At 37.8% G+C, this 14,298-nt stretch overlaps 1 protein-coding gene across 1 annotated transcript; it reads right to left on the bottom strand.

Moving 5' to 3' along the window:
* Positions 1-671: 671 nt before the first annotated feature.
* LOC139720597 (cyclin N-terminal domain-containing protein 1-like) lies at positions 672-8,105 on the bottom strand. The gene is made up of 7 exons (XM_071631952.1): positions 7,931-8,105; positions 6,207-6,282; positions 5,367-5,565; positions 4,235-4,397; positions 3,065-3,209; positions 2,095-2,191; positions 672-761 (listed from the first exon to the last, which is right to left on the bottom strand). The coding sequence occupies exons 1-7, from the start codon at positions 8,103-8,105 to the stop codon at positions 672-674; spliced, it is 945 nt and encodes a 314-aa protein (XP_071488053.1).
* Between the last annotated feature and the right edge of the window lie 6,193 nt (positions 8,106-14,298).

The following is a 14,298-nucleotide window of genomic DNA, read 5'->3' as shown; positions in this document are numbered from 1 at the left end:
ATAGAAAGTGACTCTACAGTTTTTATTCTCACGAAGGAATGCACTGTGTAGAGTCATCTTACCACTAATCACATGTGTCATCAGTTTAACTGGACTACAACTGTAAAACTCCACAATTATAACTCCACCGTTAAAGCATCTACCCTAAAAAGCAAATTCGACTGATCATCTCGCAGTTTAAACTTGCACCAAGTCTGATCATGGAGCTACAAGGAGCTAACAGCTTCATGGTCTGATGCTCAAAAAAAAAAAAAACACATGTTTCTGTATCATCAGCTGCATCTGTTCTCCTATCACCTCAGTATCAAGAATCAAGCATGTTCCCTACAGATGGCCAGAAGGATGTGCAGCTGTCTAGAAAACTGTCTAGAAAACTGTCTCTGCGGCCAACATCCTGACTGGCGCAGCAGAAAATACATAGTCAGTAACTTGTGTTGAAAACGAGTTCAGATTTCTGCACAACACTATTACCATGAATCTACATCTCTGCTTACGTAAGTGAGCAATTTGCTCGTACAAACTGTACCAGCAGAGTTGAAATGTCTGCTTCGCAATCATTCACCACATGCCTTTGGCCAAAAGATGATATATCTTACTAATTCATCAGTGCACTCTGTTGTCTAGATCCCTTGAAGCTAAACTGTCCTGTCAGGAATTGACCTCACATCTGTTCAGCCTAATATAATAGCGACGATGATGGATGAGAAATCCGTGATGTCATCGTTGGGAATCTTGGTGATCCTGGCAAGATGTTCAACAACCTGTAGCATTTGATACAACAAAATATGACCTTTCTTCACTGGACAAATCAGAGTTGCTACTCATCCTCTTGATGCAGACAAACATATTCCTAATGAAAAAGTGTACAAATGAAATTCACAAGATTGATCCATCCTCCACTGTCCATCCCCTATAATGTTCCTCATCAATCAATTGGCATTCTTAGTTGAAGATGATAAAAAAAAAAGAAGAGAGAACTTACATGGTCATATTCAAGCTTAATCTGCATGCAATGGTAATCAATCGCCATTTGCATTTCTGATTGCAGCCTCTTTTGACAAGAAGTCATCAATCATTATAATGGAATCCCATGCCTTTAGAAATACCAGTTTTGAGCTGCACCAATATCAGAAGAGATGGATTGACCACTACACAACATTTCATGAATTTAAAAAAAAAAATGCCTCTTTCCGAAAGAGAAATAGATACAGTGTATGGAGAGTATGACATTAGCAGTGGTCCAGTGGCCTTGTGACCCGGAAACCACTAAAAATTCATGTTGGGCCACCAAATTTCACAAAAGGTTATCTGTCGGTGGCCAAATTCCGCATCTTGAATTCAAACTGAATTTCAACATTTCCTTTTTTTTTCAGCCAATACATTCATTTGTGCACCATATCAAAATGTAAAATTTTGTGGGCTTGATACACACATTTCTTTTGTCTCTTCCATTATAAATACACATCCCAATTTCCCTCGTAGCAAATCATACAGGAACTACATTTCTATCATAAATTTATTTAATTCCAACCAACCGTACTGGTTCAACATGTCGTCAACATAATTACTTCACCTAAAGCCCGCCGTATACCATACGACTCACGCCTACATGACTGGCAGACTTTGGATCTGAAATAAACAAGCATGTTCATTCTGAGGCTGTGATTTATTTCGGATTCAAAGACCTGTCAATCCTATTATAGTCATGAGTCATTTAGTGTGCGACAGGCTTAAATCAACAACTCTCTGATGAGCAAGTGAATTAATATTGCTACAACACTTGGGTGTACAGCAATGCTAGGAGGGGGAGTGATATTTACCCCCCCCCCCCCTCCTTTACACACACAATACAACAAATAAAGCAGAATCAATCAGCTTGACTTGTTGGGGATATGCATCAACTTAAATGTGACTGGATATGCTAAGTTTTTCAACCTTTCTTGAGTAAGCGTGTCTAGTGTCAATTGTTTGTTTGTTGGTGTTTGATGTTTGTTGTGCCTGATTAAGTACACAGAATTTCATGATGTTCATTTACATTCAGAACAAAACCAATAACACAAAAATTACCCCTTACACAAACTTTAAAGTTCATACCGTAGCAGTAGCAGACATGTCAACGAAGTGAGAAGCAGCCCCAATGATCGCTGTGGCAAGTAGCATCAGGTCATTCTCCACCATGGCAAATTTAGACCTGCAAAGGTAGGAGGGAGTAAAATGACAATGTGAATAACTATTGTTACATCACTATATACAATATGTAATATCAGCATCCAAAATACATAGACAGCAAAATCATTAAACAAGTAGATGTATCACGTCAATAATACAAATGCATATCATAGGGGAATTTCAGTTATCATTTTGTGAAACTACGGAAAAATCCATCTCAAATAAGATTACCAATTGAAGATACAATACAGTTGAGTTTTCCACCTGTAAAAAGTTGGATGTGACAATCTCATGCATCTGTTGTAATCATCAGGGGAAAAAGCATTATATGGAGATTGGAAACATGAATGTTGATTATGATTGCACAGAAACACTCACTGCGTAGCAGAACTAGAATGTTCTTTGTGTAGGTAAATTACTTGATATCTGAGTTTTATATGATAAAAACAAGATACTCAAGAACATTAAGAACAAGAAAATTCTGACTGGTTTCAGGCTTGCCATTTACACTGGGTGAAAGTCTAAAATTAAAGAAACATCTTCACAATACCTCCAGGTTAGGTAGTGATGACCAACAGTATGGACTGAATTTATTCTTTTCTCTCAATGCTAAAGATATTTTCATTATATGCAATGACAATGTTCAGTTTTTCTTGCAAACTTCTCATTAAATTTACACAAAAAAATAACAAAAGAACGTAACCTATAATAGTGGTTGCTTTATGCTATTTGAACATGTCACTAAGATAGTTTTAACACAAACAAAATGACAACATAGGCCAGCCACACTACTTATTGCTCAATCTATTGACAGAAAAAGAAAGAAATACTTGATACTTGACTCTTCAAGCAAACCAGAGAGGATCACACTGGTTAAAGCAACAAATGATGGTACCTTGTTCGTTCACTGACTGGACTATCTCCTACAGCAAGTCGCAGCAGTCTTCCGTACATCTGTTTTCTATTGATGTACACCACATCCAGTATCTTCAAACATGTCTCATGAAGAATTTTGACCTGGGATTCTGGATCATTATGACCTGGGTTGAATGGGAGTGTTCACAATTGATGATGCAAGCAATAATTATGGTTTGACAAGTGTAACACTGTATAAATTTTAAAAACAGTCCTGAAATAAGGTGATATTGCAGGGGCAGATCCAGGAATTCCATAAAGGGGGGGGGGGGGAGGATGCATAAAATATTTCTGGTGTTACTTTGGGCTACATTTCATTTTTTCATTTTATTTCTTTGTTTTAACAAAAAATAAAGGGGAGGGGGCATGCCCATTGGGCCCCCATATATCCTGAATCTGCCACTGTATTGGTATGTCACTTTTTCCAAGCATGTGTCACACTCTGTATTGTTATCATTAGTAGGATATGGTTGCCAAAAATTCATTTTGCCATTTCTGTCCTACATTACATACAAATCAAAAGTAATGTGTTTAGAAATTCAGCTTGGATCAATGTCGAAAAACCATCATTTTAATCCTAGAGTAGCAAAGCCTCACTAATCATTTTCTGTCTTTGACACAGAAAGGCATAACATTACGATACCTATTTTTTTTTTTTGTACAAATACTTATCTCATAATGAAAGGGTGTCCAACTGACTCAAATACATTAGAGAAAATGCAATATTAGGTCAGTTTGCTTGGAGCAGATTGGAGATCCATGACAGTACAATTTGCATTAATGCAAAACAAGAACAAGTTTGATGCTATGATGTCATTGCAATGAAACAACTAAGGCACTTTTGCAACATATAAGCACTGGATGCCCTTCATGACAGACCCTGTATTACAACATAAGTCGATGTCTGCATGAAAATATATTTTTTTTCATATGCTCCGTTTGTTCTTCTATGATATTTGACAGATATTTGACCAATGTGCTGGCATTCCACTATTTGTTTTAATAGGAAAACACACTGAGAAACTCTAATATACTTCATTACAATCAACTCTCACACAGCAAAAACAAATAAACAAACAAAACAAAACAAAGAAAAAGCAAAAATCAAACAGCAACTACTATAATTCCATGCTACTCCTAGTAGACCTACCCATAATTTCTAGCAGAGTCTCCACATAGCTGAGTGGACTGGGAGTATGGAGGTTGTAGTCGAGTGTCTTTAGGACAACCATCTCAGAGGAAAGCACCTTGCTGGTGGAGTAGCGATGACCCTTTTCCTGTAGCATTTCTGCACACCGTCGACATGAGATAATCTGTGCCAAAGAATCGGCAAGGTGAATAATCCAGAATAATGCTGGTTGATTATTAACCCATTGGCAACTAGACACGACATGAATCAAACATACTTACATGGAAAGTTATTCAAATTCATGAAATTTTTTGGTCGAGATGTTTTCATTGCAACTGATTGACAAATTGCCCTACTGCATCGATGTAAATATTTACGGCGATGTAGGGCAATTTGTCAATCAGCCGCAAAACTGTATCTTGGAGGGGACAGGTTATAATTATGCTCAGTACAAAACTCTAAACAACTAGAAGATTAATGTTTACTACTTCACCAGTGCATAAGGCTTTGCCAGTATCACAAAACACACAAACTTGGTAATAAGGTATCAAAACTATATCAATGCTTTTAGGATGAAAGAGAATTTCAGAGAAAAACTGCATTTTAAATCTGCTAAAATGTTGTAAATACAGCAGTTCACTGCAATTTTTAGCCACATCCTACTACATGTACATTCAATATCAGAAATGGTACAAACTTTTCAAATGTCATAAGTATCAACAGTTAACCTGGGAAACTGCACCGTCATATATTAGCCTTCTATTGTAATGTATACAAAAAAAAATTAAGGAATAAAAACCTACCTTGGTGCTCATACACATCCTTCTGTTCAAAAATGAACAGGAAGTCTCATTTCACAACACAGTGATGTGCAAACAGAATCACAGCTATGAGCTATAGCATACATCACACTGCAGAAAAATTCAATACTGAGAAAGTGGAAATTTTCATGCCTTTCGCGCAACCAGAAACTAGTGCCAAAATAAAAGCACACGAATAGTTTTGTTTGCCATATGTTCCAGTAATTGATGTCTTGATTCCGTGGAATTAAAAACACGTGAGACACTTCTTACCCGGCCAAGCATGAAAAATTGTCATGTAAAAATATCCACTTTTACAGCAGTGACTATTTGATTAGTCACTGTAGTGATACCTTGTAGTGTGAACACAGCTTTGACGCTATCTGTACACAGGAAACCATGAAGACCAGGGTCTGTTTACACAGCCTTCTGATAGATGTTCTCCATTCATCAGTCCTGGATGACGAATGCTTCTTCTGTATTCTGCCTTTTACAGCATGAAGGCCCTCGGATGACATTTCTCTTAGCTGGAGAATGTACGCCCTCATAAACCTAAGAAAAGATCACCAATGGATTAGGATTACAGGAGAGACATTGGCTATGGCATAACATGTACCCAAGGGTCCTTTATTGTACAAAACACATTCAGCACATCTCAAACGACTCTAACACAAACATGTGTCCTTCAAATGAGAGCTCACTTCACATTTGGGACCAAATGTTAGTGAGGTGCATACAGTCATGGCAAGTCAACATTTGTGCTTGTGAAAAGTTTATTCTCTGTAATAAAGACACTTGCAGCTTTAATGCTAGCTTAATTAATTGTTGATCTGTTTTTTCCACCGACTCAAAATGAGATGCTTAGGATACATTACTTTAGATTCAAGTCAATCAGCTCTTCTTTTCACCTGTACTTTGAGTTCATTGAGCACTAGTGAGCAAGGTGACAGTAAATTCAATTGATCAAGAAGGCTACTGTGATTAACCCATTTGCAATTTTAGTGAGAATTATTCCATTCTTTTCCAATCTGTAACTCCTGTTTCAAACCAAGATGTTGAGGTTGGTCCTTTTCCTTTTATAAGAAACTTTTTACATTTAATAGAGCACTACAACATTTTCATTGATGACATGTTCGCAAGGTTTAGCAAGGCAGGAAAAAGTTTCATGTGAAGTTTTAAAAGAAGATAAATACCTGTCAAATAACTCCACTGCAATGAATCTTGTCTCATGTGGTTGTTTAAATCTCTCACATATGGTGAAGATGCACTCTGAAAATGAGATATCATTTATACATTTGTATCAACATGCATCAAACATGGAAAATGAAAAAAAAAATAACATGGCATACAGTGAACACTTTATTCCCATCTTCATTCTACTCTTTAACATAACTTGTGATAATGACAAAAATCATATAAATAACAAAAACTGCAGGATGAATACTCTGGGCCACCATCCATCCCAGCCATTTTATGACCTGTTTTGCTATAATTGGCACTGGTAGAAATCCTGTACATTTCCTATTGACATGCATCTCAAGAACTGATCAGAATAAAGTGTTCCACCTTCATATGAAAATGCCTGAAAAAAAAATAGTCACAACCATCTACTGAAGATGTGAAATAATTTGGGGCTCATGTCACACAGCAATCTAGCATGATCCTCTCTCAGGAAGTGTTCAAACAGAAATGAAGAAAATGAAAGGCATACAACCACTGCTCAACTGGGCAGAGAAGATAAAAAGATTGCAGGTTACATGTGTCACAATTTCATGAGTGGTACAGTGATCAATTTTTTTTTCTTCAAAATGGTTATACATAATATTTTCATTGACACCCCACCCCCACAACTTCTTTTAGAAAGTAAACAGGTGTGTGTGTGTGTGTGTGTGGGGGGGGGGGGGGGGGGGGGGAGGCAGCTTCAACGACAAAACATCTGTAACTCCCCGAGTTTCTGTTCTAGATATAGTGCACTCCCGTTATAACGAAATGCTCGGGACCGGCAGTTTTCTTTCGTTATAACGAAATTTCGTTATAACCAAACAAATACACTACATAACGAAAACAAGGAAACCACGTATATATATCATATTCAGTTTGCTGAATACTCATCATACACTGGAAAGCTATGTGAAGTTTGATGGGATAACTGTATTACAATGATAAACGCAAGTTCCCCTCAGAAACTGTGCGTGACACAAGGAGCGAACACACAGTGGTGTGAAGCGTTCACCCATGCAGAGACGCTATACGCTTGTTCCGCTGCGTATTTTCAAAAGCAATTCGCATTTCGTTATAACGGAGCACATTTCTTTTGTTTGTCTTTGTCTGTGGTGCTCGGAAAAGACTTCGTTATAACGGAAATTTCGCTATAACCGTGTTCGTTATAAGCGAATTTTGTACCATACACTTTAATGGTGATAATTTTGGGACCAGAAGATTTACTTCGTTATAACGAAATTTCGTTATAACCGTGTTCGTTGTAACGGGAGTGCACTGTATCACCTTTGATTAAGAAAGGAATCTTAAAATGTACCAGTTTTTGTTTCTTTTGTGTCAGAATTTGGGTCACAACCTGTGACTCCATGGGGGGCTACACTTGCATCTACAAAACCCCTCCCCCTTTTATTCATACATGATGCAAATTTACATGCACACCTTTGCAGTGTCTAATAATGATCCCATGTAACATGGTCAGTAATCTACCTATGACTATAAAACATGCTTCACAAAATCATGAGTAGTGAGCTCTTAATATCTCCCTGGGAATCATTGGACATAGGATAATAACTCTTTCCTTACATATCAGATAGCTAACTTGTTATGGGTAAATAAAGGGTGTACAGCATAAATAAAAAGCTACTGTTTACCTACAGAGCATTGTACATTAAGCCTTTCCACTCAAGTCAATGCTTACCTGCCAACTGCCCACACCTGAAGACACCATAATGTGCAGAGACATTTTGAATGTTTGCTTCATTGGAAGAAGCTTGGGTGATTAGCAGTTCTTCCAGGAGACCCTCTGATAAGCAGCAACCTTTCATGTTAAAGACAGGTTCTGGTGGTGTCCCGAAAATCTGAGAGCATGCCATGTTAGGACTTTAGGTGATCTTCTCGGATAGGCCTACATGCAATGAAAACAAATCACAAACAAAATTCACCACGTCACAGTGAATTTATGCATACTCTTCTCTATATTTGAACTTCAAGCAAGTGTTGGCAGTCAATTTTATCTGATTACTCCATTCATTACTTCAGGTGCCTACCATAGTAGTAGCAATATCAGATAAACATGAGATACATTACAACATGATTTATTGATACACTACTATTCTAATAGGCATGGTACCAGGTACTCGGTACAAAGATGTTGAAAAGTGTTTAGTAGATCTAGTTCTCAACAAAGCAAATCATTCCCTGCATTAGACAGAAAGATCCGTCTGTCCGGAGGACTCTTTTATATTTTGCCATTAACGCTGTCCTCTGTATACGGAGGGGATCCGTGAAGCCAGACGCAGTCTCCGCGGAACAATCCCCGACGGACAGATACAGACCGATCTTTCGGTCAATCCCTGCATAAACCTTGCTTGGCTGGGTCATAATTCCAAATGATTTTAAACATGTGTAAAAATATCAAGACGGCTACAATTACTGATGACACTTTTTCTGATTATTGTGACACCTTATCAAAATTTAGAATTGTAAGAAGAGATCTTGAAGATTCCAAAATAGGGGATTAGGACTAACAGTTAGAATAGGATCTACGTATCTACATTTTGATGCAGACTTGTATGGAACCAGTAACTGTCAAAACAGACTAATCTAAAAGCACCTTCACTATTGACTAGATCTAGATCTAGACAACTAGGCTTCTAACTAAGTACTTCTAGACCATCTACTAACTAGACCTAGTTTCAACACTGTTAATCATTGTGCCTTTATTTTGGGACTGCAAAGAAGAAAAAAAATGGACAGGCCCCTATCTCTGGCCTGGTGATAGCAAGAATGAGAGATGTCTAGAAGGGTTCTTATAGGGAGAAAGTTACGTGAGTGACCCGAGAGAGAGATTGTCATTAAGTAACGTTAAGCTTGTGTGGGTTTTCCTTATAACGTTAGTACCATTTTTAGTTTTATTCAATATTGGATTAGAAGTCAGAAGGTGACACACGTGACTATAGTCAAAAGACGCAACAAATCCCGTATCAAGTCACTCTCTTCATGTGCCTTTATCCTGCAAGCTACTTCACAGTACTTGGGTACTTGTTTGTTAGACTGGATTCTAGTTGTAACAATTGTTAGAACTCTATGTAGCTAACGGAGTGCAAACGTTAGTTGAAGTAGCAGAAACACAATAGATCTAGATGTCTAACCGTTAAATGTACAAAAATGTACGTACCACTACCAGGTAAGTTTACTTGTACTGAAATAGTCTAACAGTTAGTATGAACCACAACTCACAAGATCAAGTTACCTCCTGGGCTTTTATTAATTCGATATCTTGACGAGAGTAGACCCACCAAAGCTTTCAAGTTGTTCTTGGTTCGGACCCCCAAGTTCGTGTGTCAGGTAATGTCGTGAAAGAAATGAAGAAACACGCAGTTTCGTACTTAATTCTGTGGACTGCAAGGGCTATGACTATCGATGATCCACAAAGGAAATCACGCATGATCCATATCACCTTCCCGTGATGTGCTTTCGTACTGATGGATCGTAGCTCCAATTTATAGGCCAAAACTAGTAAAGAAAGTGTACGAGAGTCCCACTCGTACACTAAGTAACCTATTTCCTACTTCTATGTTGTATGTATGGCGCTGCTATGATGAATATACACATTTGAACTATAGAGGGCGGATTATACTTTAGGTCCAGTGCATGCAGTGCACGGCTGAACTAAATTTTGCTTGCAGTGCACTAGGACAAATAAAATCCGTAGCTGATGATGTATCTTGAGTACAATACTGATCGCTGGTCTGGTGCGGATGCGGAAGTCGGATTGTTTTATAGTCCGCCCAATGTTTTTTTGATGGTGTTACCCTATTTGGAGAATGCTGAATTCGAGTCTGGATGATGCAACTCCTGAATCACTGAGATATTCAGTACTGGTATGACCGAAAAATCTGAATTTAATTGGATGTGGATAACGTTTGGCCTTTGAATGTTTTGAGATATTCAAGATGGCCACAAAAATGATTGCCAAAGTGGCCGCCAAAACTTGAAATCTTGTGTGCGCATTTTTTCATAAATTCATTATGAAAAAAAAAAGATGGCTTTTCTCAGTTTCCATGGTGCTGAATCTAAACCTAGATGATTAGATTCTTGCCATAACCTTTAGGAATTTGAGATAATCATAAATAAATGTGGCCGCTAAAAATAATGTGTAGGGGTGAAACTCATCTTCTCATTAAAAAAGTGGTGAAAAATATCGGCTCTGAAGTGATTCGGGAGATTGAACAAAGGGTGAAAAGGAAACATTTCTACTTATGTTTCAGTTGAGGGATTTTGTCAAATCAGCCAAAATGGTATCCAAAATGGCCTCCACTCTGGTAATCTGTACACACTGATACTGATCCCAGTCATGAGTGCCTCGTGGTACATGGTAACATAATTATTCCAAAATATAAAGGGAATTCCACCAAAAAAAAAAAAAAACATTTTTCATGAAAATTGGTACACATTCCATCAAATTGATACTCACATATCTCAAGGGTAGTAATTATTCCCACTAGCCCCTGCTTTCTGAAAGCAGTTAGTCAAGTACTCTTTCATTTATAGAAAAGTGAAATGATGTTTAATCTTATTTTCTTTATAATAATTGTTGTCCACACATTTTATGTCATAAACTCAAGTAGTCTCCTCATCCAGCAGTTCCAAGACCAAATTTGTAAAAAATCATAACTTTTGCATCGATTGTCCGAATTTCCTCCAACTTTTAACTGATGTATTCAACTAAATGTTGCTGCTTTCATTCAATTCACATTTGTCTTTGGGTTTGGGTTTCCTTTAAGAGAGAGACAACTTGAGCCTTTCTTTATGTGCATTCAGTGAATGGGTGAAACGTGACATTATTATGTATTCGTACATTTTGCGCCATATCTGCCTTTCCTTTAATGAGTAGCGAACAAATACGGGTATAGAATGCCTTGACACTGAACCGTGCATGGAGTCCTCACGTAATCCGTGTAGAAAACCCGGCTTTAATTACACATTGTCCATCCATTGTCCACTCCAAGTCTTTTGAACTTCAATCCTCGACCATACTGGAAGAAAACTTTAATAGCGTCAAAAATCCTTTTCAGAGACGGTTAAGGTCTACCAACAGGTGCATTGAAACTATCATCACTATTCACAACCTTTTGTATACAGAATCACTTTAGGCCCTACCTCTGGGATTGTGGTTTCAAGGGAGTTAATAATTCTTTATTTTGTAGCTACATTGTGGGCATTTGATCCGGACAATAGAGGGTTTGGTCTCCATGCGCAAGTCTTTTTGACATCACCATATGATTTGGTTGAGCTGCTTTGAAAGGTGTACTCTCTAGATTTTAGAGAAAACGGCTGGCAGGAAGAGACTAGGCTATATACTCCGTGATCATTCATGCAGAACGCCCAAAAGTCAAAAGAGATGCAACCCCCGGATGGTCGGGCGGAATTCTCCCTGGTGGCCGTCGTGAGTGGACGTGCAGCACAAGCCCCCACGCCAGGTCCACACACCCACACGGACGAAACATCCCACCACCACCATCACCAACACTCACACCCAGGCGCCACAATTAACCACTACCATCACAACCAAAATCAGGCCCGAACGAACCCAGCACATTAGCCCAAAATAATAAGTATAAATAAAGTTTATATAATATGTGACCCTGCACCTCAAAACAAACACAAAGTCGCCAGACATGAATTTTTAGTTAAGACCATAAATTCTGAAAGAGCAGACTTTAAGCTTTGAAATGATGTATAACTCAAATCAAATGGACTCTCCTTACCTATCTAAATATTCTAAAGAAAGCACAAACTCAGGAAAAGTGTGAACTGAGAAAAGAGGCTTTTGAAGTACAGTGTCTATTCAAGCGCTTAATCTTTACCAAACCGTGCTGGCTGTGCGATGAATGGGACAAAAAACAGGAAGTAAACCACCAAAGTAACAACAATGACAGGATTATCAGATTATACTGAAATTGAGCATGCCTCATTAACACATTCTGTTCATAATCAATGCCAACTTCAAAGCAGTAGCACTATCCTTTCAACAGTTATTAGAGTTGAAAGTGGCGCGTGTGGACAAGGTTTTTCAGAAATGACAAAGGGATTCTAAAGACACACATAATCCATTATTCTACCAAAAATGTTCGAGATAAACTGCTAAAAACACACTTTCTCGCCCGTTTTATGATACCAAATTTTAGCATAATGTAAAAGAAGACCCGCTCTTTCAGAAAATATGAAAAAGTCAAGTTCGGCTAGGTTGACTCATTTCACTTATTTTCAGTCCTCACGCAAAATCAGTGTGTGCGACTTTATGTTCGTTTTGAGGTGCACGGTCACATAATTATATAAACTTTATTTACATATATGTTTAAGTCTAATATAGTATACGAACCCAGCACGTTAGCCCAACATAATATATATAAGTAAAGTTTATATATATATATATATATATATATATATATATATATATATATATATATATATATATATATGCATGTAACATGGACAGTGGGTTTTTATATACGTATAATGTCTATTGTTTATGTTACATGAAAATAAACAATTCCACTTCATAACAATATACACATCAGGTGCGAGTTTCTTCACTTTGTCTCCCTCTACAGTTCATATAACATTATCTTTTTCACATAATTATACATGATTACATTATATGTATATGAAAACCCACAAAACACCATACATAATGATTATTGTGTGTAACACGCAAAGCCAGTAAGTTGTTACCTGCTATATGCATATCTGCACAGACATAATTCGCAGAAAAGAAAAATATGTAACAGACTCGTGTCACAGTATCGTAAATGGATGTTATAGAATGTTACCTCTGAATATTCCTTTACATAATACGAAAATAAGCGCAACAGTTACAGTCAATAACCACAAAGATATAAATGGCATCCACAAACAAATTTCGATATGTTGTATTCTAAATCAAGATTATAGTCTGCGGCCAAAACCAGATTAGGAGCCTAAGTTTATTAGTGTTTATTAATGTTCTTTCACGATTTTTCCCCATCTCGAGGGTGTCGAATCTGGATGATACAGTATTCTTACATCCTTCAGCGTTTTGAGATATCCAAAAAGGTCAAGATGGTAGGAATGTATAAATGCTTGTATCTTTGGGCGCGATAATTTTCCTCACGGTGATACCAGGGAACATGTTGTTGCAAGAGATTGGTGGTAAAGACGCGTCTTTACTTATGGCACTTGAAAGTCAAGGGACGGTGAAAGATGGATATGATAATGTTCTTAGAACTGTTATAATTATAGAGTGAGAATTTTATTCTGTGGCTCTGTAAACCGCTTGGCTACGTCTGAACCGCTTTCAAGACAATTTTAGTTCAATCTCGCATACAGTTGGTGAGCCCGTCGAGACTCATGCCTTGAAGAGTACCACCGTAACGTATGATCATGTGATTTCAATACCGTCGCCAGACCCAAACTGCTTGACCGCCCTCTGTTGTTTTGACGGAAACAGTCAAAATCTTCAGCCTACCGAAATGAACAACGCTGAAAGATCGGCCCGTCTTGTGGTGTCGTTGACCTACATGTTTAGTAATGATATTCTTGTGAAGTGGGGCCTATTAGGTGGATTAACGTTGTCTTTAGTAACGAACCATTTGTCGCAAGATAGCATCTCAGAATGTGTATTGCTGTTGTTTTTGTTATTACGGCCTGCTTTATTTTAGGAATATCATTTCATTGCGTTGTCCAATAACACATTATCTCAATGCTGGCATGGATAGCTTCGTAGCATGTATATTATACTGACTGTATGCCGAAAACATTACGTATTCATTATTTTTGAAACAGTAATATATTGCCTCGATGTAAAGAATAAGATAATGGAGTTTTACACATTCGGGGGTACTGTGGCATAGTGGATAAGATTCTTGACGTCCTGAGTTCGAATCCCCTCAAGGTCCTGTTATACCTCTCCTTGGGCAAAATGTTTTTACTCACCATATCCCTCCCGACCCAGCTGTATAAATGGGTAGCTGGCAACGCTATAGGGTAATGATAATAATGGCAGAGTCCTTTGCATGGTAGAAC

This window comes from Diadema antillarum, unplaced genomic scaffold (genome assembly GCF_040938485.1).
Source record: "Diadema antillarum isolate AM-2024a unplaced genomic scaffold, OU_Dant_1.0 scf00000130, whole genome shotgun sequence".
NCBI lineage: Eukaryota > Metazoa > Echinodermata > Echinoidea > Diadematoida > Diadematidae > Diadema > Diadema antillarum.
Note: the sequence above shows the minus strand (reverse complement) of the source record. Positions and strands in the feature narration are given on the sequence as shown.